Source organism: Budorcas taxicolor, chromosome 15 (genome assembly GCF_023091745.1).
Source record: "Budorcas taxicolor isolate Tak-1 chromosome 15, Takin1.1, whole genome shotgun sequence".
NCBI classification, from domain to species: Eukaryota; Metazoa; Chordata; class Mammalia; order Artiodactyla; family Bovidae; genus Budorcas; species Budorcas taxicolor.
Window position 1 is genome coordinate 43,069,867 of NC_068924.1, and position 24,459 is coordinate 43,094,325.

Below are 24,459 nucleotides of genomic sequence, written 5' to 3' on the forward strand. Positions count from 1 at the left end.
CATAATGTACAGTAGTAGCTTTTTTTTTTCTACATGCTAGATATTTATAATGTATCAGAAAGTTGAAACTTTAATGCTAAGCAGAGCAATCCAGAATTTCTTAGGATTTTATCATGAAGACCTTACCCTTTATTTCCCAGAATAGCTCTGAGTCAGAAACCTGAGACTTTCACTAAAAGATAGGTGCATTTGCTTTTAGCTACGTGTATATTTGGCTTCAGAGTCCCAGCACTTAACGGTTCGTGTTGTTCTCTCTCTTTCCTAAAACTTTTTTTTTTTTAATGTGGACTATTTGCAAAGTCTTTATTGAATTTGTCGCAATATTGATTCTGTTTTATGTTTTGGTTTTTTTGGCCGTGAGGCATGTGGGATCTTACCTCCCCGACCAGGGATCAAACCCCCACCCCCTACATCTGATGGCAAAGTCTTAACCACTGGACCACCAGGGAAGTCCCTGTGTTCCTCTCTTTTAAAAGCTTTACTCAGTTTCTACAAATGTGTCCAGTGTCCACGAGCCTTCCTATCTTGATCCTCACTGCTGCATTTTTCATTCTATTGCTGTTGCGGTTAAATTTTTTTCTTTGAATAGAAGATAAATGCTACTACATTAATTGGCAACCTTTTGGCAATGCTCAATAGAAAAAGCTCCCCCTTCAGTGTGTCTCCAAAGATACCAGGCTCATTTCCCAAGAATTATGCAAGGTCTTGTTAAAATCTAGAAAGTTTATTTCCCTGGATATGTTCCAGTGTTTTCTGGTTATAGTCTATGGGAACTTAAATAGAATTTGTGTCCTGCTGTGGTGTGAAATCTTAATTATGTTGAACTGGTTCATAGTGCTTTTAAGGTCTATAATGTCCTTCTACTTTTCTGTCCATTCATTCTACTAATATTTGAGAGTTCGCTATTAAAACTCCAACTAAAAATCTTAATTCATCTACTTAAAAAATAACTGTGCTATATAATGGAACTATACGTAAGTTTGTTCTGTATTTTCTGTCTCCTGTAAATGCATTATCATACTTTCATAACTTAAAAAATAAAAAAGAAAGAAAAAACCCTAGAGACTTTTAACTACTTGTGGCATATACAAACTACTCAGATTTCATCTGGATCAAGGCTTAAGATATTATGAAAATTATCAGTCAAGATGACTATACCCAAAGAATTCTCGTGAGTTAGCTTTGATGACAGCTGTCTACTTTTCAGTACCCTATTGTAGCAGTTCTGGCTTATTAGCTACAGGCAGAAAGAAGGTTCTGATGTTCTCAGGAATGTAGAAACGGGGGCTTCAGACTCACTGTGCCATAATTTCACAGTTTCTACCGTGCACATTTCTTATCTCTTACCCTCTAGAATTCCTAGCTCAGGAATTTCCTAACTCTTTTTCTTTCAGCAAATTTTTCCTGGCTAGTTTCTATTCCAGAAATTTTTATTGTGTGTTAGTTATTTTAGGCCATTGGATCAGTAATTTGACATCTTTCATTTTCTGTTCCTCTGTTTTGCTTTTTAATTGGACCTATGGCACTTATCCGGAGAAGGCAATGGCAACCCACTCCAGTACTCTTGGCCTGGCCTGGAAAATCCCACGGCCAGAGGAGCCTGGTAGGCTGCAGTCCATGGGCTCGCAAAGAGTCGGACACAACTTCACTTTCACTTTTCACTTTCATGCATTGGAGAAGGAAATGGCAACCCACTCTAGTGTTCTTGCCTGGAGAAACCCAGGGATGGGGGAGCCTGGTGGGCTGCCGTCTATGGGGTTGTACAGAGTCGGACATGACTGAAGCAACTTAGCAGCAGCAGCAGCAGCATGGCACTTATCTCATTCCTTCACCCCCATCCCTCTATTAGGAAGAGCTCTTCCTGACATTCCTTTTCCAGCCTGTTTCACCATGACTTATTAAACTCTCCCCACCACTCACACTCCCCACCCCTCATCCCCCAACCCCTATCACTTCTTGCCCTTTCTGGTTCCGAGAGTCATTTGTCTTTTCAGTAGCCATACATGATAGGATAGGTTTTTTTCACAAGAATTGTAATATACTGTATTGCATTCGATTTCTGGTGCTTAGAGACTGCTCCTGTCATTACACAGTGCAGCCTGCAGAGTTTCATTATACTCAGGTAGAGAAACAAGTGCCAGTGTTACCTACTCTTGCCCAAAAACATTAGGGCTGATTTTTTTTAGGAGAAAGAAAGCCAGATTTCCTTCTTTTCTGAAAGCCACAGTTAAATTTCATGTGGCTTGTTGTTTTCCACTTTGGGTACATTCTTCATCTCTCAACAAATGTGCTTCAGACAAACTTGCCAAAGGATACACAGCTAAGAAGATGCAAAGCCAAGACTGAACTTGAGAAAGTTAATGACTGAAAGAAAAATGCTCTTTTTCAGCACTTCCCTGATTTCCCATCAACTAAAGTATAATGTCTATGTGAAATCTGTTATGACCACATTACTACAGTTAAGGGTAAAAAGTAATGGTAGTGTAATAAATAAGCTGGATACAGATCTATTCAGAAAGGGGGAATATGTTTGATATGGAACCTTTTGGAATATAATACTTCAAGTTCCATGAAAAAAAAGCCTAAACAGAGTTGCACTTTACTTAATATGTTTGAAGTTCTAAGTAAATATGTAAACTGACTATGTTACAAATGTGTTAGGGGAGTTTCTCATTGAGGCAATCTTACAGTGAATTTTTAAGAGCAAATCATTCCTTCTTATTTTGATTTCAGTTTTACCTCTGGCATACCAGTTATCATTTAAGAAGGCTATGCCTGTGAGGTTGCATGATCATTAACTAGTTTGTAATTTCTCCAACATATATTTGAATATCGTGGTGTTTCATTGTTTCCCAAATATTAGTATTTGCATACACTTTCACAATCTTCATTACATTACTGCTCTACAGCACCTGTATTGCTGTTTACTTACTCTTTGTCTGTGAATTGGTTCGTATTTTTAACTCAAGTAGATTTATTTTTAAAAGAGACTTTGTATCACTACTGTAAATGTGAAATCAGCATAATTCACAATAAATAGAAATTAATAGTAAAATATTATTAGATTCTAGCTAGATACTATTCCTGTTGAAGCCTTCTATCTGCGGAGGATTGGAAAGCATTTTAATAGTGTGGAAGACGTTCTCACCAGACTAAAGATATAACCTTGCAATCATAAGGATTGACAGAGAATTGAAAGGAAATAACTTTCTCACAAGGCAGGTCAATGTTATTTCAGGCTGTTTCTGTGTACCATCAAAAATCCTCTTACTGCCCACAAAATATTGTAACCCCATCAAGTTTTCAGAATGAGCTCAAAAGCTATTCATGAAAGCAGTAAAGTCTCTGATCTCTGAGAAAGTCGATATCTGCTCTCTTTTGATCTGGCCAAATTCATAAACTTGGTTCTGTTTCCAGGCTAAAGAGAAATGATGGACAATAGAAGCTACTCTAACATGCCAGACAAACTGCCTGTCTTCACTGATTCCTCCCAATTGCCACTGATCAGGTCCTTTTATCTGGACCCCATGGTCACGTTCCACCTCTACCCAGAGGGCCCAGTGCCATCCCCTTACTCGGAAAACTTGCCATTGCTGCCTTTTTCCAGTGACTCCCTGATTATGGAAGATTATGGTGAACCCTGCGCCTTCTCCTTCCCAGTGCCTTATCCAAATTACAGAAGGTGCGAATATTCCTACGGGCCAGCCTTTATCCGGAAAAGGAATGAGCGGGAAAGGCAGCGGGTGAAATGTGTCAATGAAGGCTATGCCCAGCTCCGACATCATCTGCCAGAGGAGTACTTAGAGAAACGCCTCAGCAAAGTGGAAACCCTCAGAGCTGCCATCAAGTACATTAATTATCTCCAGTCCCTGCTGTACCCTGATGAGGCTGAGACCAAGAACAGCCCCAGGAAAGGTTCCTCCATAATGGCAACCACCACCCGCCACTCTGACTCCATTTTTAGAATCATTTGATTCCATGTTTCCAAATAGAAACAATTTCACAAAATGTGGTCCTCTACATCATTCAGTAGTTTTCCTAATGTCATCTTTGTGTGGGCAGATAATAGTTCAAATGCTAACTATTTAGACATATCCAGACGGATGCTGGATACGTCTTACTTGGATTTCAGATGTACTAAACATTATATTTTGTAAACTGAGAAAAGGCTTCTTAAGCTCTGGTGATTTCTTTCAAGAACATTAGGGAATCAGAAGTCCTAAAAATTCTCTATGCCTCTCAACTTGCCCTTCTCCCACACTTGGCCAGAGTCTCAGGTGTGAGAAACTCACGAAAGTAATGTAAAGTACGATTAATGCCTAGTCAATGCCTCTACTGCACTTTGCAGATGCTTCATGCTAAGCAGCCCAATGAACCTTCCTTGACTTGTCAAAATTTGGTGGGTTTTATTATTTGGGGTTAGTAAGAAATTTACACCTTACCCATAACATGATGAGGAAGTATTTTGGGGCTAAAGCAAAAGTAATTAACAAAACCTTGTTGTCATCTGAAATTATTTCAGACTCATCTTTGTCCTGCATGAGGCAGACATCCTCTGGTAGCTTAGTGTAGGGCCTAAGCAGGCAGGCTCTGCAGTCATATTGCTCTGTGTACATTCTGACTTTGCTGCCTCTCTCTGTGTCATTTCAGTTCTTCATCCACAGAATAAGAGTAATAGCAACTACCCTATATGTTTATTATGGGGATCACCAGCACCTGACACATAATGTTTTCATAATCATTATTTTTTAAAATTATTATTATCCTTTTTTTGTCCATGGCATCATCATGCTTCAGGTTCTCTGGCCAGATAATGTGGGAAGGACAGTGATCTCACCTGTCTTGGAGTCTTCTTTCAAAATGTCTATTTCTATTCCCATGATGAGCTTCAACTCTTCTGTCTTCCTTAACGCCCAGGTCCCATCTGTCACCAAACCCAGGCAGGGCTTCCAACATACTGCCACATTCATTTCCACTGTCACCTCTTCTATGAAGTCTTTCCATCGCAGCCATTACTTGTTCCTTTATTTTGCACACATATTTCCTTGCCATTCCCAGCCTGCTATTTTGACTCCCGCTGCACACTTGTCTCTGTCTTCAGTAGACTGTGAGCTCCTTGAAGATAAGGACAAGTCTTAGTCAATCCTGTATTTCCAGCACCCAGAAAAGAGCTCACATCAGGTAGGTGTCAAGAAATATTTGGTGGTATTATTTTCCTATTTCCATTCTGTCACATTGTGTCTGGATCACTGTTAACTCCCTGGCCTCTCAGGCTCTGTCCTCAACTGGTTCTATTTTTACTTTAATACTCTTTCTTAAAGTATTGTGTTGGCCAAAAAGTTTGTCTGACTTTTTCCATATGATGCTACAGAAAAAAACCAAACAAATTTTTTTGCCAACCTAATATTTCATGTCACTTCATTGCTCAAACCTCATGACAACTTCCTTTTGACTGTGACATTGTTGGACATTCATCTGCTTGATTTTCAAAGCTCCCACCAGTTTGGCCTCTTCCCATTGATTTTCCCATGACACTCCATTCCCCCACTCCAAAAAGAAAATCACGTGTTGCAAATGCATACTTCTCTCTTAGCTCTTGCTTCCTACCAAGATGGGATGGAATAATCTCCTGTTTCCTTTCACCATTGAAATCCCACCTATCTTATTCAGGAATCCTTTTCTCATAGCCAGAGATCTAATTAGTCTTTCTTAGACTCAAACTTTGTGGACCAAATCACTCAGCGTTTTGGGCAACAGTCATTCTCCTGGCTGCAAAGTTAAGCTCTGTGAGGGTAGACATCAGTTAGGATGCTTTTGGCTGTGAGCAATACAAAAATCTAACAAAAATTGGTATAATCAAAAAAGGGAGGATTTCCCTGGTGGTCCAGAAGTTAAGACTTTGCACTCCTATGGCAAAGGGTACAGGTTCAGGCAGGGCTCAACACTGTCACCAAAAATCTGTGTTCATTAGATCTATCCTCTCTGGGAATAGCTTCAGTGTCCCAGAAAGACTGTCAGGAGCTCCCAGAACTATAAGCTTTCTTATTTATGTATAGGAGGAAACAAATTCTATAACCAAGATTTCTAACAAAAGTCTTGAGATTCACGCTGACTGGAGAGGCACAGTACATGCCGATGCCTTAGAGGACAGGGGATGGAATGTGCTGATGGACACACAGCAACGAGGGGTACAGCCAGCCTCTCCCTACCACTCAGATTCACAACAGAAAGAGGAACTGGTGGAAGGGGGGATTAGATGTGGTAGAGACACTCACAGATCCACAAAATGGCTGTCAGATGCCTCGAATACCATCCTCTGGATGTTCAAATGAGAGCGGACTCTGGACTTCTGTTCATTTGGTCCCACTGTCCACTCCCACCACCCTAAGATATCACCACACACCTGCTTCTCAGCAGTCCTGTCTCCTTCAGACAAACGTGCTCACACTTTTGCTTCTTTCATTTTAAACTACAAATTCTATCTTAGAGTCCTTAAGCCAACCAGTGGGTTCCGTCCACTCCAGCCTCCTGCCCACAGAGGAGGAAGGCAGATCAACCAACAGCCTTGAGACTCTGTGGGGTCAGCCCCCTCCCTCCCAAGACTCTCTCCTAGATCCAGGAGGGCTTCCCACCACCACTGACTTTTTCAGCAGTGGAGAAGCATAGCTTTGGGGAACTGATGCTACCCTGGCTCTTCTCCTCAACACCACCTGTCAACACCACTCTCCGGAAAGGCAGTGAATAACCAACCCCCTACCCTCTCTTCCCGCCCATGCTGCCCTAAGGCCCTAGTCACCCCTCCGCACATGCTCAGTACACTCCCTCTGGCCCAGCTGGCTGTATCCATGGCAACCTGCTTGGCAACCAGGAGTCGGTTGGGCTGAGGCCGTGAACTCCTAACTGTCGGAAGGGACCGAGGCTGAGGTGGAGGAGTCTGGCTGGGGCTGTGGTAAGTACGCTTGGGGTCAGAACCGTGGGCTTGGGCAGAAGCACACCCAACAGGGCCGATTTGGGCTGGGCCAGCCGAGTGTGATCTCAGGCCCTGGGTGGCAGCTGTCGCCTCTGAGCACATCTTCGGAGGCCACCGCCATGGGCTCTCAGCTCGGTCGAGTTAGTCCCTCAGGTGACCAGGTTAGGAGGGAAGTCTGTGGCTTGGGTTAGGGGTCAGTTTGTCATCAAGGGCTGGGATTTGTAAAAGAAAATATGATCTTAAACCCCCAAAGTCCCAACAACTGGGGTGGAAGGGGGGGGGGCGTAAAAAAACTAACGTATATTGATTGAGCTACTTAAAGATGCCAGGTGCTTTCCACAGATCATCTCCAGGGCGTTAACTGACGCTCCCAGGTGAAGTGAGCACGCAGCCAGCCGGCGGTGAAGGACTTCCAGCTGGGTTTCTCTGAAGTCACAGCTCTTGCTCTTTCAACCCCTCCCCTATTTCCTGAGGGGAGTCTCCCCGGGCAGGTGATGATTCTGGGGACACCCTGCGCGTGGTGGGAGCGAGTGGGGCCGCAGAGAGGCGGCAAACCGCAGAGCTGAGCGCAGCCCGTTGGCCTCTGCTGGGCTGTGGGCTGCGACTCAGGTAATAGAGCCGCTGGTTCTCAGGTGTTTTCGCCGAGGTCTATGGACTCCTCCGCGGGGCCTGGGACGCCTTTGCCCAAATACTGCAGCGTGGCCACGACCCTGAAGGCCCCTGCCTGGGCCGGCACTGCTCCTCCCTGGGACCTCTCCTTCACCTGCCCCCTCGCCTGCCGAGCACCCTGGCTGACCCGGCACAGCTTCCTCACCAGGTACCCATCTGTGCTTCCTTTTTCCTCTCTGCTCTTGGCTCAAAATGGCGGGAGACAAAAGGGTTCCTTACTCGTGTGGGTTGAGTTCCTTGGGTTATTATAATCCCCCCAATTGTACTCACAATAAATAAATAAATAAATACATAGAGACCTGCCTGGAGGTCCAGTGTTTAGTACTCCAGGATTCCACCGCAGGGAACACAGGTTCGATTCGTGGTTGGGGAACTAGGATCCTGCATGCCTCCATGTGCAGCCAAAATATAAATAAACTCTAACCCCACCAACAAGGGCTGACCTGGCTTTTGTCCCGCCTTGTAGCAAAGGGGCTGATGTCAGAGTTGACATGTGTGGGAGAAGGCAGGCATCACCAGTTATAAAACTTCTGGCTCTGATCTTCTCTGCGACTTGCCCTGGCACTATATGAGGGAATTAGGTGAGGTCGCCAGATCCCTCCTCAGGTTCCCTCAGTTGCCCTAGCTTTTTGTGAATGGTACCCAGAGTTAGCTGTCTACAGTGTGAATACAAGAGGGGAAGGGAGCCTCAGCCAATAAGCACATACAAATCATGCAAGCCCCGTGCTATTCAAGTCAGTCTGCCCAGGCCTGAACCCTACAGCCCCCTTTCTTGTTTCACCCATGTGGACCATTTCCCTTCAAAGCCAGAGTTTAAACAATCCTGTATCCTGGGTTGCCCACAAAATAAACACTTTTTTTTTTTTTTGGAGAAACAAAACCTGACTCAACAACTCCCTATGGCTTGGTTTTGTCTACCAGAGTTCCCAGAACCAGCTTCTCCTTTTTTCTGTCCCTCAGCCTCTTACTCAGCCCCTGTGCTTCCCCTGCTCAGACAATTCCTCCTCTCTCCCGACTCCATGGTGCTCAGCCTCCTTGCAGTTTTGCTCCTTTGTCACCACCATCCAAGCCTCCACACCTTATCCCGGAATCCCGCACACCGCCTCAGGATCTCCCGTCCTGGAAGAACACTTTCCTGGTCTGCTATCTAGTCTCTGAACCAGTTAATCAGGTCATCCCTTTATATATCAAGGCTAATCCCATTCTGATTACCTTGAAACAATTCCCAGGCCTTAAACAGCGATTCCCTTCACTCTCCTCTCCTTCCTCTTCCAACAATTTACCTTATCGGAAGTCACAGATTGCCACTCTACGCGGGCTTCTGTTCCATATCGCCTTAACTGTCATATTCACCCCATGGTTCTGCTCAGACCTAACTTTGAAATGTGTTTCTTGATGGTTTTAGGGCTTGCTTTTCTCTACTTCCCTAATTCCATTTGCTTTCCCCCAGATACGCATCTTACTATCCGTGTCTCCACATTGCTGACCCAGCATGGCAGGGGCCTGGTTGGCTGGGAAGAGTTGGAGAGGCTGCTGACACATGGGTCCTGGCAAGAAAGGAACCGGATGACTTTTATTACAGGGCTCAGATAAAGGCTGCTCCAGAGGCAAGTCCCTCAGTCCCCATGTCTCCCCATATGCTCCTCTGGGTGGCCCTGTCATACCTGATATGCCTCAGCTGTTCAGTGTCTTAAATAAGCACAGATCTTCCATGGCCAGGATGTGGAAGTGAAAATGTAATGTCAGTGAGCACATCAGTTTGCTAGGGCTACGTAACAAAGTGGCACAAACTGAGTGGCTTTAACAATAGAAATTGATTCTTTCAGTTCTGGGGAGAATCAGGTGTGGGCAGGGGTGGTGATTCTGAGGGCTCTGGGGGAGGATCTGTTCCGTGCACCTCTCCCAGCTTCTGGTGGTTTGCTGGCAATCTTTGATGTCCCTTGGCTTGTAGAAGCATCCCCCCGCACTTGGTCTTCATCTTCACTTGCTGTTCTCCCTGGGCTCATGTCTGTGTTCAAATTTCCCCTTTTTATAAGGACACCAGTCATTGGATTAGGGGCCCACTCTACTCAGTCATCCTCAGTGTGACTTTGTCTTAAGTCATTAAGACTTTAAGTGTGACACATTTTGAGGTCCTAGGGGCTAGGACATCAGCATGAATTTTGGGGGAACATAATTCAACCCGTAACAGTGAAGAAAATGTACAGTAAAAGCACTTTGTTCAGAAAGATTCGGTGTGTGGAGTTATGAGCACCAGCCTAAGGGAAAGAGGAGCCACCCCGTGTATACCTCATGTGTGCCTGTGTCCTTCTGCGTGGGGGCACAGTGCCTATGTGCTGGGGCCGGGCCTGGGCTTTACTTTGGTGACTGCTTGCTTCATTGGGATTTTTCTCTTTCTTTTCAGAGTCAGACTTTGTGAATGTGGGTCCATAGAGGGAAAACTAGTGTGATTTATTAAAAAATATATATTACAGAATTTCCAATCAAAAGTCATTTTGTCATTTTCCAGTAACTAATATGTGATTTCAAATGAAATATCAGCAAGAGTTTGCTCAAATATAGATTCTGTCTGCTACTGCTACTGCTGCTGCTAAGTCGTTTCAGTCGTGTCTGACTCTGTGCGACCCCACAGACGGCAGCCCACCAGGCTCCCCCATGTCTGGGATTCTCCAGGCAAGAACACGGGAGTGGGTTGCCATTTCCTTCTCCAATGCATGAAAGTGAAAAGGGAAAGTGAAGCCTCTCAGTCGTGTCCGACTCTTAGTGACCCCATGGTCTGCAGCCTACCAAGCTCCTCCCATGGGATTTTCCAGGCAAGAGTACTGGAGTGGGGTGCCATTGCCTTCTCCAGATTCTGTCTAGTGACTAGATAAAAGTTAATTTGTAACCAGACTTTATCACTCTTCAAAAATCATACTGAGTTCTCCAAACAGCTTGTTCTTTTGATTAGCTCAGTATTCCTCCTGCCCTCCCTGTCAGGCGGCTCATTCCTTCCTGGGCCCCGCTTCCCGTCATGGACATGCAGGCAGTGCCCAGGGCTGCCCTGGGAGCAGCCACAGATGTCCTTGCCTGACAAGGCCTGTGATTGATACCCCACCCCTGGCTGGTCCAGGACACGGGGACAACACTTCCTGGGAGGGCTGGGAGAAGAGGGGTGCTTTGGGAAAGATGGAGAGGACCCAGTTTACTCCTGTGAATTGCAGACCAAAAATAAAGATAGCAGAAAAGAAAACCAGGAAAAGAAAGCGCATGGGAAGGGAAAGGCAGGAAGTGATAAACAAGAGTTGTCACAGCAGGAAGCAGAGGGAGAGCCTCTGCCTCTCAGCCGGCCTGTCCCTGCCATAATGGGCTCCAGCAGCACCTGGCCTGGCCCCTTTAGCTGGCCCCTGCTGTGTGGAAGGGAGACCCTCAGCCTGGCTCTGGGCGTTGTAGGGGACCGTGAGGCTCCCTGTAGTCCTTCCTAAGGCCAGGTATTATTCTGAATATTTTCCTTCCCACAGCTGGAGAGGCAGGGGTTCCTGCTGGTGGAATTTGAGGCTCCCCTTGCCGCAGGCCCAGAGCTGCCAGCCCAGCGGCAGAGTGTGGTCTTAGAGGAAGATGTCATTCAGTTCTCACCAACCATGGAATACTCACTGCGACCTGGGGACAAGGTGCTGGCACCCTGGGGCCCTGACCAACAGCGCTATGGCCCTGGCACTGTTCTCTTGGGCTTGGAGGCGAGAGACCCCCAGAGAGGTAAGGGAGCTGCTCTGGGGCTCCCCAGGAGCAAGACTGGTGATCAGGCTGAGGAAAGAGCAAAGCGGGTATCTCTACAGCTTAGGGGTCTTAGGGGCTTGAGGAAATCCTTACCCTTTCACTTGCAGCTTCATCCCGAGGGTGACCACAGATAGACAAATCATATTTTTCCGATTATAGAATATTTTTTATTAGGGCAAAATCACCCAAGGCTACCATGTCTGTGTTGGTTTCCTGACCTATGGTGTGGTGAGGTTATCCAGAGGTCACACCTGTGCTCGGTCCCCCACCAGTCATCCGGGCATGGATACAGTATCCCGTTGTGTGGGGCCAGCCAGGCAGCATCCTTGTAATTCAGAAAACCACAGTGGAGACTTCTCCTCCCCTCCCCCCACCTGAGGAGGGATTTTGGTTTTGACACGAAAACTGAGATATGGAGGCACAGGACGGGGAGGTAAACATGGGGCAGGTGAGGAGCGTCCCTGGCAGGCTTTACAGGGACAGGTGTTGGTGAGACAGCAGGCAAAACTGAGGGGCCATGCTGAGGCTTTGCTTCTGGGGAAAGGAGAACCTTTACCCTTGATGGAGAAGAGGCGGTTGTAACAAAATGTTGTCCTTCTCTGTTACATAGCATCCCGGAAAGAAGAAGAAATTACTATTCACTTCTGGAATGGCAGGACAGCTCCAGTGCCTCTCAGAGGGGTCCAGTGGGTGCCCCCAGCTGTCTGGAAGAAGGCTGTGGACGGGCTGCATAAGCCTTACGCCAGGGAGCACCCCAGGCCCCTCCTCTGGGCCCCTTGCTGCTCTGTGGTGGGGCCGGTCGCTGGCATTGCCACCAGCGGGCTTCCTTTGAGCCCTCCATTCCTGTGTGCTCCCTGCTACCCACACACCGGCTGCCAGCTGCTGGTCCAGGGCTGCCTCTGCTGCTGCCCCCTGGCTGGACCCACTTGGTGGCCTCTAATCAGGACCTCAGGGGTTGCAGCCAGAGAAGCTCCAGAAGCGGAGCTGAAGCCCACAGCCCAGCTTTTGCCCCTGGAGAGTCCTGAGGAGGACGAAGCGGCAGTGCAGGCTCCCGTGGCTGTTTCCTCCTCCGCCTCCTCCTCCTCTTCTGAAGACGAGGATTTGGAGAATGAGCTGGAGATGGGCCCCCCTCAGAGGCTGCTGGTGAACAGCACAGTCAACACGGACCCCATCCTTCTCGAGAAGTCTCCGAGGAAGCAGGGTGGCCTCTGCCAGCCCGAGTGGAGGTACTGGAGGAGAAACGGGCCCGAGCCACATCCAGGGAAGCCAGGTAGGCCTTTTCCTAGGGTGGGGCCGAGGCCCCTGCTCCCTTCCCCTCTGCCAACGCCCTCCTTGGGTGGGGGTGGTCTCTCAGGAATCTGATACACGTGTGTGCTGTGATGGAACTGGAAGTAACAGTGGGGGGTGTGGTCATGTTGAAGGGGGGCTGTGATAAGAGGGACGTAGTGGGCTTTATTGATTAAATGGAAACCTAACAAGAAAGGATGGGCTGATCTTGGTGCTAAGCTTTGCATCCCTATTTGACAACTGTCCTTTCTTTCTTCACTAGTCTACTAGCAGGACACTGCCATTGTCCGTTTCTACCCTCCCCTCCTTGACTTTCCTTCGAGGCTGTCATTTTTCTCTACATGTGCAGTCAGAATGCCTCCACGTGTTGATTAGAGTCTTCAAGGCCCTGAGAACTCAGAAACGTCTTTAAACATTGGTCATCAGACCCTACTCTTCATATGAGCCCCTGAGGAAGTCAGAGTGGGAAGAACCAGGCACAGCCTTAATCATCTTGGTCTGCCATGGAGAGGGGAGGCAGTGTCACTGTCGGCAATCTGCAGCCACCCCTGAACTTCTCTACCCCAGCAAACACCCATGTGACATGCCCTCGTAGGCTTAGGGTACTGTATCACTGATAATGCCTCATGCCATGCGATCTAAATTCCCAATGTGGCAGAAAGAGCAGATGCCTAAGGCAGCTGGCAGAGCTTTATGAAGGAGATGGCTTGCCCTAGCCAGTCCTAGACTAGATTCTTGGGGCCCTGGGATGACTAATTCAACCTTCAGTGAACTAAATGAACATTCAACCTGGGGCAGAGATACTGAGGGTTTAAGAATACCACTGCTAAGGGTGTAAGGATCTGTAGACACTGCCCACTCTGGGACTCACTGTGAGTCCCCATTTGAAGCCATTGCCCTATTTCCAGGATATTTGCTTAGTCAGGACCTCTCAACCCACAGGGATTTCAGTCTTGCTCCAGGCATAAGGACTTTATTAGCCCTCCGTTCCAGGAAGCTGAGAAATTGTTTCTGCATGAGAAACTTTCTTGGTGACTCCTCTGGGTCCCTGGCCTTTGGAGTGGGCAGGGATAGACATATTAGTTGCTGATTTTTGTTTGGCTGCGTTGGGTCTTTGTTGTGGCAACCAGTGTCGGGTCATGTAGCCTCTTTCCTGGTGCAGCACATGGACTCTCTAGTTGTGGTACATGGGCGCCCTGCAGCATGTGGGATCTTAGTTCCCCAACCAGGGATTGAACCTGGATCCCCTGCATTGCAAGGTGGATTCTTACCCACTGGACCACCAGAGAAGTCCCAGCTGCTGTTGTATTTTATATGATGGTTCCTTCCTTAGCTTTCAAGGTGTGGGATTTTTCCCCCATGTCTGAGAGGGAATAACTAGAGGGACAGGAATCTAGCTATGACCAGTGGAGCTTTTCCTGCACTCTCTAAGAGGACACTTTGTATAGAAAATGTCAAGATGGGGCAGGGAGAGCTTCCTGGATGTCTTTCCTCGCAGTGAAAGGCCTTGGCGGAAGTGCTTGGAAACAGGTTCCTACAGGTGTGCCCTCCAAGTGATAATATAAATACTGCCCAAATCTAGAGTTTTCAAGTTAAATTCTCCATAGCTTCCACTGCCTCCTGCTTCAGCACAGACTAGGGAAAGAAAAGCTGTATCTATCCAACAGTGAGTAGCCTCTGGGGAGCAACTGAGATAGGATGAGGCCCTGCCTCATGGAGAGGCAGGCCAGTGGGGTAACCGGAGGGCCATGGTGCGCAGACCTGCCCTGGCTCCAGGCCTGCATTCCCATGGCCTGCTCCATGGCATTCTATCCAGACTGTTCCAAACCCTACTGAGTCCAGACCAATCTTTCCTGGCCCCAGTGTACACTGCTCTTACCTCTGCCACCCAACCAGCTACACCTACGTTCAGCCTCTCTCCCCATTACCATATTTAAACATCCTCTCTAAAGTACCCTGCATCCCCAAATAAATTCTAATAATTGGCCATAAAGAGAAATAGAGTATCTTTAGGTACTTGGCCTCACTTTCCTCTAGGTTATTGGACCATTTGTTATGCTCCAGGCAAAGTTGGAGTGGAACCATGATAATCAGTGAGCCTGCCCTCTGCCAGGTTCCACACCTGCACTCAAAGCTATGGAGAACAAGCCTGGATGGGGTGTGGAGAAGGGGCCCGTCACCAGCCCTTGTCCCAGACAGACGCTGTGCCTCACTAACCAGTGAGATGAAGCGTGTAAAAGGACATGTGTGCCGGGCTGGAAACCATGGCAAACACCAGAGTTTTCTTCTCTCTCCTCCAGATCTTGTTCCCTTTTAAGAAAATGTGGCTGCTTTGCTTCTCCTAATTGTGCTTGAGTGACACCAAGAACTGATGCTTGCCAGTCTGGTCTGAGGCCCTGCCCCCTAAGGATCCTCTTGTATGGGTCCCCCGCCTGCCACACTTTTGGCTCCTTTTAGTTTCAGGCTGAGAGGTTACTGTCTGATCCTAACCTAACAAACCTGGAGGCAGGATTCCTGCCAGCAGACAGGCTGCTCTCCTTCCTTGCTTATGACTGAAACTAGGTTCAGAGAGTTAAGGGATTCTGTGATCCCTGATTTAGTCCTACCCAAGTCATCAACACTAACCCCATCAAAATGGTAGCATATTCAACTAACTGAACTTTGGGTTCAGGAGTAAGACTGTGCAGCACCCAGAAAGATGAGAAGAGCAATAGACAACAGAGAGAGAAACCTGCTGCAGCGGGGAGTCCCAGCGAGCTGGCCCTGGACGTCACTGGCACGAAGCTGCTGCAGATCCTGCCCAAAGCAGCCGAACAGGAACCTGAGCCAGGGCACTGCTGCACGTCAGGAGGCCAGAACCCCGAGGCTAGAAGCCCCAGGATCAAGGTAGAGCAGGATGGCTGCAGGGGTGCTTCTGAAGGGCTCCCTCCAGGGTGCTCTGATCTCTTGGAGTCATACCCACAGTCTTGCATATGACTTCAGAAGGCTTGCAGAACCCACAGATTTCATTACTGGCTTCTTGGGGGTGCAAGGATCCCTGTATAAGTGACCCCTCTACCTGGTGATGAAGTGTATGGGTCTGCTTTACTAGGCCTTCTGTCCATGAGTCTGCTCCTCACTAGGAATGCTAAGATAGCTCTACTTAAAACTTTGTTTTCATCATATAAAATACTGGCCTTTTTTCTGAGGCAAAACTTATACGTTCAAAACGAGGTGAAGTCCTAGGCAGTTAAACTGAGATGCAACAATACTGTTGGTGTGCTAGCTTAAAGACACTTAGGACACAGCAGTGACTTCATAATTTTAAGGATTAAAAGTTGCTGATTTTTAAAGTCAGCATAAGACTCTCAGTGTTTTTTTTTTTTTTTTTTCCTCTTATAGGAAGCTAAAGACTAGAGGTGGTAACCTGAGGAGGAGCTACAGAGTGGCTGACAAGGCACTCTTCAACAGAAATGGTGCAGTGAGGGCCACAGATGACAGTCCAGTAATATTCACCTGTCCTGAGGAGCACAGGAGTCAGGAGCCCAGGGCTCCCTGCCAGGGGCCGGGTGAGACCTGCTTGAGGATGCCTCTTCCACAGAAGCTACAGAACATGGTTGGCCTGCTATGGGCAAACGTGTCCACAGCCTCTCTGTTATCTTTTCATAAAGCCTCAATTGTACAGGAGTGATGTTTTGTTTCCCTTCTTAATGCCAATAAAAAGGAATTTTCTTCATTTCCAAATCTCTTCCTTTATTATCATAATTAACCTTTGCTTGGAAAGCAAGCTGTAAAAACTAATCAGACAGCATCATGACATTATTACTTTCAGGCAGAAGAGGGTGAAGGGACTTTCAAGTTAAAATAGGCACTGAAAGAGACACACTCCAGTTCCTAGGAAGGCTGACCCTCTACAGTCAGCACTAAAGGCAGGATTAATGTGTACATATTAAGAATATACAGTGGCTTTATTCTTCTTGATACTTAGAAAAAGGTGATGTGATGCCTGTGATGGTCAACATCATATGGGGAAGACCAAGTCCACACTCTGTCCGGAATCAACTGCTACCACGTGAGTCTTTTTGGTCAAGTCATCTGCACCCACAGTGACAGAATAGGTCCCTGGATATACTTCTATGTAGAGGTCCTTAGAGATGTTCTCAGCCTGGAAGGAAAAGCAGATATTACCAGTTTAGAGGTTTCATGTCCTGTTGCTGTCAGAGCACCTTGTGTGTGGTGCAGTGAGAGGCACTAACGTGCGAGACGGAGGTTCTGCTTCCTGCACCTGGCTTGGCCACGTAACAGAACTGCCATTCAGGCCAGTCTCACCCTCTTCATGCTTGTCTCCTTATTTCTAAACTTAGCTCACAAGAATGTATGTGAAAATACTGAGTTGTTGCAGGAACATGAAGAATCATGAAAGGACACACTGGCTGGAGTACAAAGGTAAGAATCAGATGGAGGGAAAGCCTAATGACCATTGCTTTGGGGCTCAAAAGTGGGCAGTGGCACCTGTTAGCACAGACCAGCAGTAATGGCAAGGCACTGCAGGATGATGCAAAGCATTCTTTTTAGGTGTGCTTTGCTAAATTCATTATTAGGATGAAACATTTCTCCTAAAGCTGAGACTATGAACAGATTCCATTTTGTCATGCAGCAAGTCAGCTGGCTAGCTAATGTCCTCCCTTGGAGGGCTGGTTCTCCCATACAGATGGTCCTTGACTTACAACAGTCTGATTCATGGGGGGTGTGTGTGTGTGTGTGTGTGTGGTGTGTGTGTGTGTGTGTGGTGTGTGTGTGTGTGTGGTGTGTGTGTGTGTGTGGTGTGTGTGTGTGTGGTGTGTGTGTGTGGTGTGTGTGTGTGGTGTGTGTGTGTGGTGTGTGTGTGTGTGGTGTGTGTGTGTGGTGTGTGTGTGTGTGGTGTGTGTGTGTGGTGTGTGTGTGTGTGTGTGGTGTGTGTGTGTGGTGTGTGTGTGTGTGTGGTGTGTGTGTGTGTGGTGTGTGTGTGTGTGTGTGTGTGTTTAACCATAATGTGAATGTGATATGCATTCAGCAGAAACTGTACTTCCAGTTTTGATCTTTTTGCAGACTAGTGTGATGCCGCAGCAGCAGTGAGCGACCTCCCAGTCAGCTGTGCAATCAGGAGCGTAAACAACTGATACACTTATAACCATTCTGTACCCATACAACCAGTCTCCTTTTCACTTTCAGTGCAGCATTTGATAAATTACATGAATTATTCAAAACTTAACTATAAAGTAGGTTTTGTGTTAATGATTTTACCCAACTGCAGGGTATATAAGTGTTCTGTGCTTGTTTAAGGCAGGCGAGGCGAAACTATGACTTGCAGCAGCTTAGGGATATTAAGTACACTTTCGATTTATGGTATTTTCAACTTATGATGGATTTTTCAAAATCCAGCCAGCAGGGGAGGCATCTAAGCCTAACAACTTGTACTAGAAACAGAACAGTCTTAGTTGCTACTAAGTCTAGTATATTCTGAATCCAGGCTAGGAGTATACTGTAGACCAACAAAAATTAAACTATTACTGCAACATACAGGGCTTCCACTCCTCAGAATTCAGCCCTTCCAAGTTCCAGAAGATCCTCTAGGTTCATGAACAAATGAGTATTTTATCCTGAAAAACTCATCACTATATGTTTTCACACAGAAACATTTGTGGAAAATAGGAACAAACTCCTTTAAATGTTTTGGAACCCGATCTAGCTGAATGTATATCTTTCAGAATTTCAGCCATGATTTTCACTTCATGAGCAACAGGAGGCCAGGCCCCTCCCGCTGCTTAAACAGATGGTGACATTCTAGCAGGGCCCAGCTGAGCTGTAGGAATGGAGTTACAAATGCTCTGCATTCTTTCTGACCACAACTATGAGTTGAGGCACAAACGCTATCTCTGAAATTTCAAGGGAAGGGAGGATACCAAGAAAATATAATTTTACAGTGAACTAAAATGCTGCACACTTTCCCCTAAGGTAAAAATATCCCAACTTAAATATAGATCCAACACAAAGAACCCTGTTATAACCTGGTCAGCTGATTCATGGACGGCAGTGGTGGGGAAGCCTGGTGCCCTAGAAGTTCTGTACTCACAGACTGGGGTGCCTTCAGCACACACTCTGACGGCTGATGCATGCCTCCAACACTAAGGCCTGCGTCTTTTCTCTGAAGAGAGAGGTAGAAACACTGATGAGGGCCCAAACTTTGACTTCTAGATGGTAGAAATTCTTTCCTATTTAATGAGGAACTAACAATTGTGCTGTCACTGTTTTCCAAGATGCCACTAAGATCTTAAGGCTTTTAGTGATTTCTGTGAAGTACTTTTAGTCACATGTTTACCATCATTACCTTTTATCCTTACATGGGCTTTGGAAAAGGCAGATGTGAGTTTGAATCCTATACCTGCCATTTATTGATAGGGACAGATTAATATCTCTTAAGTCTTGATTTCTAGTCTATAACCTGGGGATACTCAACTGTAGGAAAGATTTAAAGTGCAAAAGTGATTGACGTTTAACAGGCTTTCAGAAAACAGAATTCTCTTCTGTGCTTCTCCCAGCAGTGGGAGTATTAGACAGGAAGAGGCTGAACTGAGAAAGTCAATTTCTCTTAGAGTTATCAACTTACATTTTATAGGAAGGGAGGCTGCTGCTGCTGCTAAGTCGCTTCAGTCGTATCCATCTCTGTGTGACCCCATAGACAGCAGCCCACCAGGCTCCTCCGTCCCTGGGATTCTCCAGGCAAGAACACTGGAGTGGGTTGCCATTTCCTTCTCCAATGCATGAAAGTGAAAAGTGAAAGTGAAGTCACTCAGTCGTGTCTGACTCTTTGCGACCCCATGGACTGTAGCCTACCAGGCTCCGCCATCCATGGGATTTTCCAGGCAAGAGTACTGGAGTGGGTTGCAATTTCCTGCTCCAGGTAGGAAGGGAGGGGAGGGATACAAATGACTCTTGCCCACCTGTAAGCCCCCTTAGGGTCAGGTGCTTTTAAGGGGGCCTGGGTCGGGCCAGAAATGGGAGCCCTGGATCCAGGCCTTGGTGCTGCCACTCGCACCCCAGGCCAGGGAAGCGGGAGGGACTTCTGGCACACAGCCAGTCCTTGCTCACATCCCTGTGGCCACCCTCTTGTCCCTTCTCAAAACAAGGAAGTCAGGAATCCAACCGTGGATTAGACTCTAGACTTAGTTTGCTACCTTTGAGTACAACTAGGGGAGCTGAGGAGAAGGCAATGGCACCCCACTCCAGTACTCTTGCCTGGAAAATCCTATGACCGAAGGAGCCTGGTAGGCTGCAGTCCATGCGGTCGCTAAGAGTCGGATATGACTGAGCGACTTCCCTTTCACTTTTCACTTTCATGCATTGGAGAAGGAAATGGCAACCCACTCCCGTGTTCTTGCTTGGAGAATCCCAGAGATGGGGGAGCCTGGTGGGCTGCCGTCTATGGGGTCGCACAGAGTTGGACACAACTGAAGTGACTTAGCAGTAGCAGTAGGGGAGCTGAAAAACAAGAAAAACCTGCTCTTCCCAGAAACAATAACAAAGGACTCCTGTTGAATTAGTTCAAAAAGTAGTCTTTTAGACTTCCCAGAGTGACATGTGGTAAGACAGGGAATTCATAGTGAGAAGCCTGTAACTGTTATCTTTAGGAAAAGGATGTTGTTAAAAAAGACCCCCTCCTTGAACTTCCTTTTTTAAAATTACCAAAGACATGATACTTATCACTACTTTAGAGTAAAATACATGATGATTAAAAGTCTCTTTCATATCCCTAGATGTAGCAGGGGATATTTGAAGCGCTTTTTGTTAAGCCTGCTCAAGAATCCCTTGGCCCAGGATTGTCACTGAAGATCCTACAGTGGCATCAATCTTGGTATTTTGGACAAAAACTCCTATTTCATGTTCATTGCTGTAACTTCTCCGAGGAGAAACATTTCCATAAAGTGCTGTAGAGTCACCCAGCCACCCAATAACATAATCCAGCAGAAGCCCCAGGATGTAGGGCCTCCCAGTTTGGGAGGCTGAGGGCACAGCACAGCTGAGGATACATACCCGACCATTCCCAGCATCACAGCACAGGTGCAGCTCCGATGTCCCTCTGTGATAGCGGTAGACGTGGGTTGCCCCTCCTTCTTCTGGTGCAGATGAGTAATATTTCTAGAGAAGTAACGTGGAAGACATTGGGTAACTCAAGAGTCTGGTCAGATTTTCAAAAAACACCGTTACTTGGGCAAATTATGGTTAACAAGAGAGGCAAGAGAGCACAGGTAAATTACCTGCCCTCCGAAGAAACCTCCAAAGTCATGTAACAAATCTTAGCCATCGTAAAGTGGTTGCAGAGAAGGAAACTGCAGTTGGCATTACTTTGCTGCCATCTGCTGCCTCTGCAGGGCAAGAACTCTGGCAACTCAAGCTAGGTAGGACCATGTTCTCTGCCAGGTTAAAGTTTTCACAACATCCTCACTCTGATATCAATGCACAAGCCCTTTTATCTCTATTCATGACAAGTTCTGACAAACAGGTCCATGTTTACTAAGTCTCAGACAAGGACAAGAAAAGAGAGAGGTGCATCTCCTGGCAATTTAGAAATACAACAGGAAACACAACTGCTAAGCAGCCATTCTCCCCATGTGGAGGAGGGGAGGGAGAAGTCTCTGATTTAGGCAAAATCATCTAAAGGATCAGAAAACAGTTTTTTTCTTGTCTACTTCCTTCCTCCCTCTCCAGGTTAACCTTAGACTTGCCCTTGATAGTTAGTAATGTCGAGGACATCATAAGCTTGCCTGTTTGGAACAAAGGGTAGGGACAATGTTTAAGTCAAGAGACCAAAAGAATGAGAAGCTGGGAAAAGCACGTCAGGACATGAAGCTAATGATGTAACTTAGGGGCTGCTTCAAAATTCTGAAAACGAACTCAGAACACTGTTCTTAATTCTATCTCTAGACAGCCAAGGAGTTCTGAGGCTCCATTCTTTAATGGAGACTTGAACTGAAGCAAGAACTGAAAACCAAAGTGAAGAATACCAATTTGCTAAACCTCAAACCAAAGACAAATATTATTCCTTTTACTGAACCATGAACCAAAGTGTTTAACTTCATCACTTTATAGCAGAGCCAAAGTTATGGATTTTTCTAAAACCATTTCACAGAATAAGAACAAAAATACTCTCTGAACTGTATCTCGTTGGTTGGAATCCTATTCTTGGAGTCATAAGGATTTTGTACAGGATGTAGAAACATTAGAGGTTTTTTTTAAATTTTAATATTCATTATGAAATTGAAAAGCAGGACAGAAATGAGGCATTTTCTTCCTTTTGCCAATAGAGACCAGCACCCTTACACCCACATAAGAATCATAAAATGTTAGGCTGGACAAGACCACAGTATCTGTTTTAAGTCCTAAAAGACACAGAGTATCTTCCATGCAGGTGATTTTCTTCAGTGTTGGCTGGTCCACCTTCAACATTCCCTTAAAGTACTTAGAGATGACCTTAGTGTATGCTTTTGAGAAGAGTATCTTTAAAACCTTTGTTCACCCATTTTAATGAATGGGACCAAAAATCTCATGTAGGTCCTCTGTGCTACAGTTTATAGCAATTTCCTGGTGTTCATCTCTCAGTGGAAACTAAAGAAACAGACTAAAAGGGCTGGTAAGGACTTGAACATTGTTAATTTACCATGGGGAAGGTAAGGCTGAGAGAAACTAACTGGCCTTAGGCATTAGAGCCAGGAAGTACAGAATACAGGTCTGATTCCTGGGAGGCTGCCCCTGTCATTAAGCCACACTACCTCTGATGAGGGCATTGCATCTGTGCCACAAAATCAGCTTTGTGATATGGACCCAAAGGGACGTATTTAAAAACTACATTATCAGGGACTTGGAAAAGAGATTAAAATCCAGTGGAGGGATTTTGTTTCAATTTTTGCTTTGAAAACAGACTCAGTTCCAGTTTAGAGTGATTCTACAGGTTTAAAAATTTTTTAGTTTAGTTCAAAGTTTTAAAAACTCCTTATGTTTGGTCTTACTTTGGAATTCAGCAAATAAGCACCCACCTCCCATCTAAAAACAATAGTGAGGGCAGAACTTTTCTGCCTTGTTCCCTGCTGTAATCTCCTAACAGCTAAAGCTGCTGCTACTGCTAAGTCACTTCAGTCGTGTCCAACTCTGTGTGACCCCACAGACGGCAGCCCACCAGGCTCTGTCATCCCTGGGATTCTCCAGGCAAGAGTACTAGAGTGGGTTGCCATTAGGAGGTCTATATTTGTTGAATGAACTGTAACCTGGATTTATCACCTGTTGTAAATCCTTGGCTAATTACAACCTGCCCACGAAGGCAGAACCGGGTGAACAGATAGTGTGCAGATTCTTTCTAAATTCCACAAAAATGCACTTTGTGATCCATCAGCAGGCAGATCAGGGGCATGCTTTGGCTTACACCAACTTACCCCACACTGACTTGAAGTGTAGTTCATGTATTCAGCCATTGTTCTGAAGGAAGCACTGAGGGTCGGGTGTCTGTCTTCTCTCTATTTGAATAAACGGCAAATCACAAGTGAGATCTGTATTCCCTACTGGAGAAGGAGGTCATTTTGGAAATACCTTCCTTTTTACTTTTTGAAAGGCCTCTGCAAGTTTAAATTAGTAAAATGATCTTATTGAGAAAGAATTCCAACTCTAAAAGGAATACACATCTATGCAGTTTTTCCGGGACAAAGGTTTGTTGGCTTTCCTCGAGTATCAGATGATAGCCTCTAAGAATTAAGTTAAAAAGTAACCAATCAGGGCCGAGCACTAGCGGTACCTAGCGGTATCCTAAAGCTACCCAGTAAGAATCTGTCAAATGTCAAGTTTTCAAGACTTTCCGGTTCGCTGTCCTGACACACAGCAGCTTCCGCCAAGCACAGGATCCCTCGGGTCCCAGTGTGTGGCGTACCCTGGTTCTCAGCAAGCCGCTGATGAGTGAATGAATGGGCTGGTCCACAGCAGAGGCCCTCCTCACCTTTCCTGGGAGAAGGCGCTGGGGGCTGGCTGCCGGCCCTCTTTCTCCATAGTGCCGCACCCGGGAAACGATCCCCACGCTGCCTTTGGGAAGCTCCACCGAAGGCCAGTCCACCGCCCTCCTCTTGGCCCGCTCCAGCACTTCCTGACCCAGCCTAGCCGAACGCTGCAGGGAACGTCGGTCCACCCCGTTCAGCGCCGCGGCCACCAGACAGTTCTCCATGTCGCCCTGCGAGGGAACATACACACAAACACGGGCGAGTCAGCGGAGCGCCGGACCCCGCTCCATTTCGGGGTCGGACTCAGAGCCTCGACCTCCCTGGCGACCACTGCCCCCGGCTCGCCCAATGCGCTCTCTAGCCGGCGCCCTGTCAGGGCCCAAGGCGTGCGCTCTCAGTCCCTCCATTTCCGTGGCCCCCTCCCCTCGTTAGAGAGCCCTCACCCAGTCCCCTTCTCAAGGCGCATGCGCTCAGTCGGCGAGGGCGGACTGGTTCTGGAACACCCTGCGCCGGCGCAGCAGGCCATTGGCCGGGTGGTGGTGAGGGGCGTGGCCAATGCGGTGGAGTGTGCAGCCTGCGACCCACTTGCCTTCTTGCGACCGACTTGCAGCCTCTGCGAGCCGGTTGTCCAGTTAACTGCCTGAATGCAGGGGGCGGGGTCTGGCGGCGGGCCAGTCGGGGGGACCGGTGGCGGAAGCTGTCTGTCCTCCTTGTTGCAGGAGCCTCTGGGTCAGGACCTGGCCCTTAGAAACTGTCTCCACCGCTTAACGCGGGGAAAGTGTT

At 46.9% G+C, this 24,459-nt stretch overlaps 3 protein-coding genes across 6 annotated transcripts; 2 read left to right on the plus strand and 1 right to left on the minus strand.

Annotated features, from left to right (window-relative positions):
- The first annotated feature begins 3,428 nt into the window (after positions 1-3,428).
- On the plus strand, positions 3,429-3,974 carry ASCL3 (achaete-scute family bHLH transcription factor 3). The gene has a single exon (XM_052653375.1). The coding sequence runs from the start codon at positions 3,429-3,431 to the stop codon at positions 3,972-3,974; it is 546 nt and encodes a 181-aa protein (XP_052509335.1).
- A 3,646-nt stretch (positions 3,975-7,620) lies between these two features.
- Positions 7,621-15,658, plus strand: C15H11orf16 (chromosome 15 C11orf16 homolog). Its single transcript, XM_052652108.1, has 5 exons — positions 7,621-7,787; positions 9,090-9,246; positions 11,140-11,374; positions 12,006-12,665; positions 15,354-15,658. The coding sequence occupies exons 1-5, from the start codon at positions 7,621-7,623 to the stop codon at positions 15,656-15,658; spliced, it is 1,524 nt and encodes a 507-aa protein (XP_052508068.1).
- Positions 15,659-16,406: 748 nt separating this feature from the next.
- AKIP1 (A-kinase interacting protein 1) lies at positions 16,407-24,153 on the minus strand. 4 transcript variants are annotated; one of them, XM_052652895.1, is made up of 6 exons: positions 24,120-24,153; positions 23,679-23,906; positions 23,125-23,205; positions 20,732-20,836; positions 18,774-18,845; positions 16,407-16,826 (listed from the first exon to the last, which is right to left on the minus strand). In XM_052652895.1, exons 2-6 carry the CDS (start codon positions 23,898-23,900, stop codon positions 16,683-16,685), a joined length of 624 nt encoding a protein of 207 aa, XP_052508855.1. In that variant the 5' UTR covers positions 23,901-23,906; positions 24,120-24,153; the 3' UTR covers positions 16,407-16,682. The 4 variants fall into 4 exon arrangements, with proteins under 4 accessions (XP_052508855.1, XP_052508854.1, XP_052508857.1 ...); XM_052652894.1 differs by lacking the exon at positions 24,120-24,153 and having other exon boundaries at positions 23,679-24,090; XM_052652896.1 differs by lacking the exon at positions 24,120-24,153 and having other exon boundaries at positions 16,674-16,826; positions 18,709-18,845; positions 23,679-24,090.
- Between the last annotated feature and the right edge of the window lie 306 nt (positions 24,154-24,459).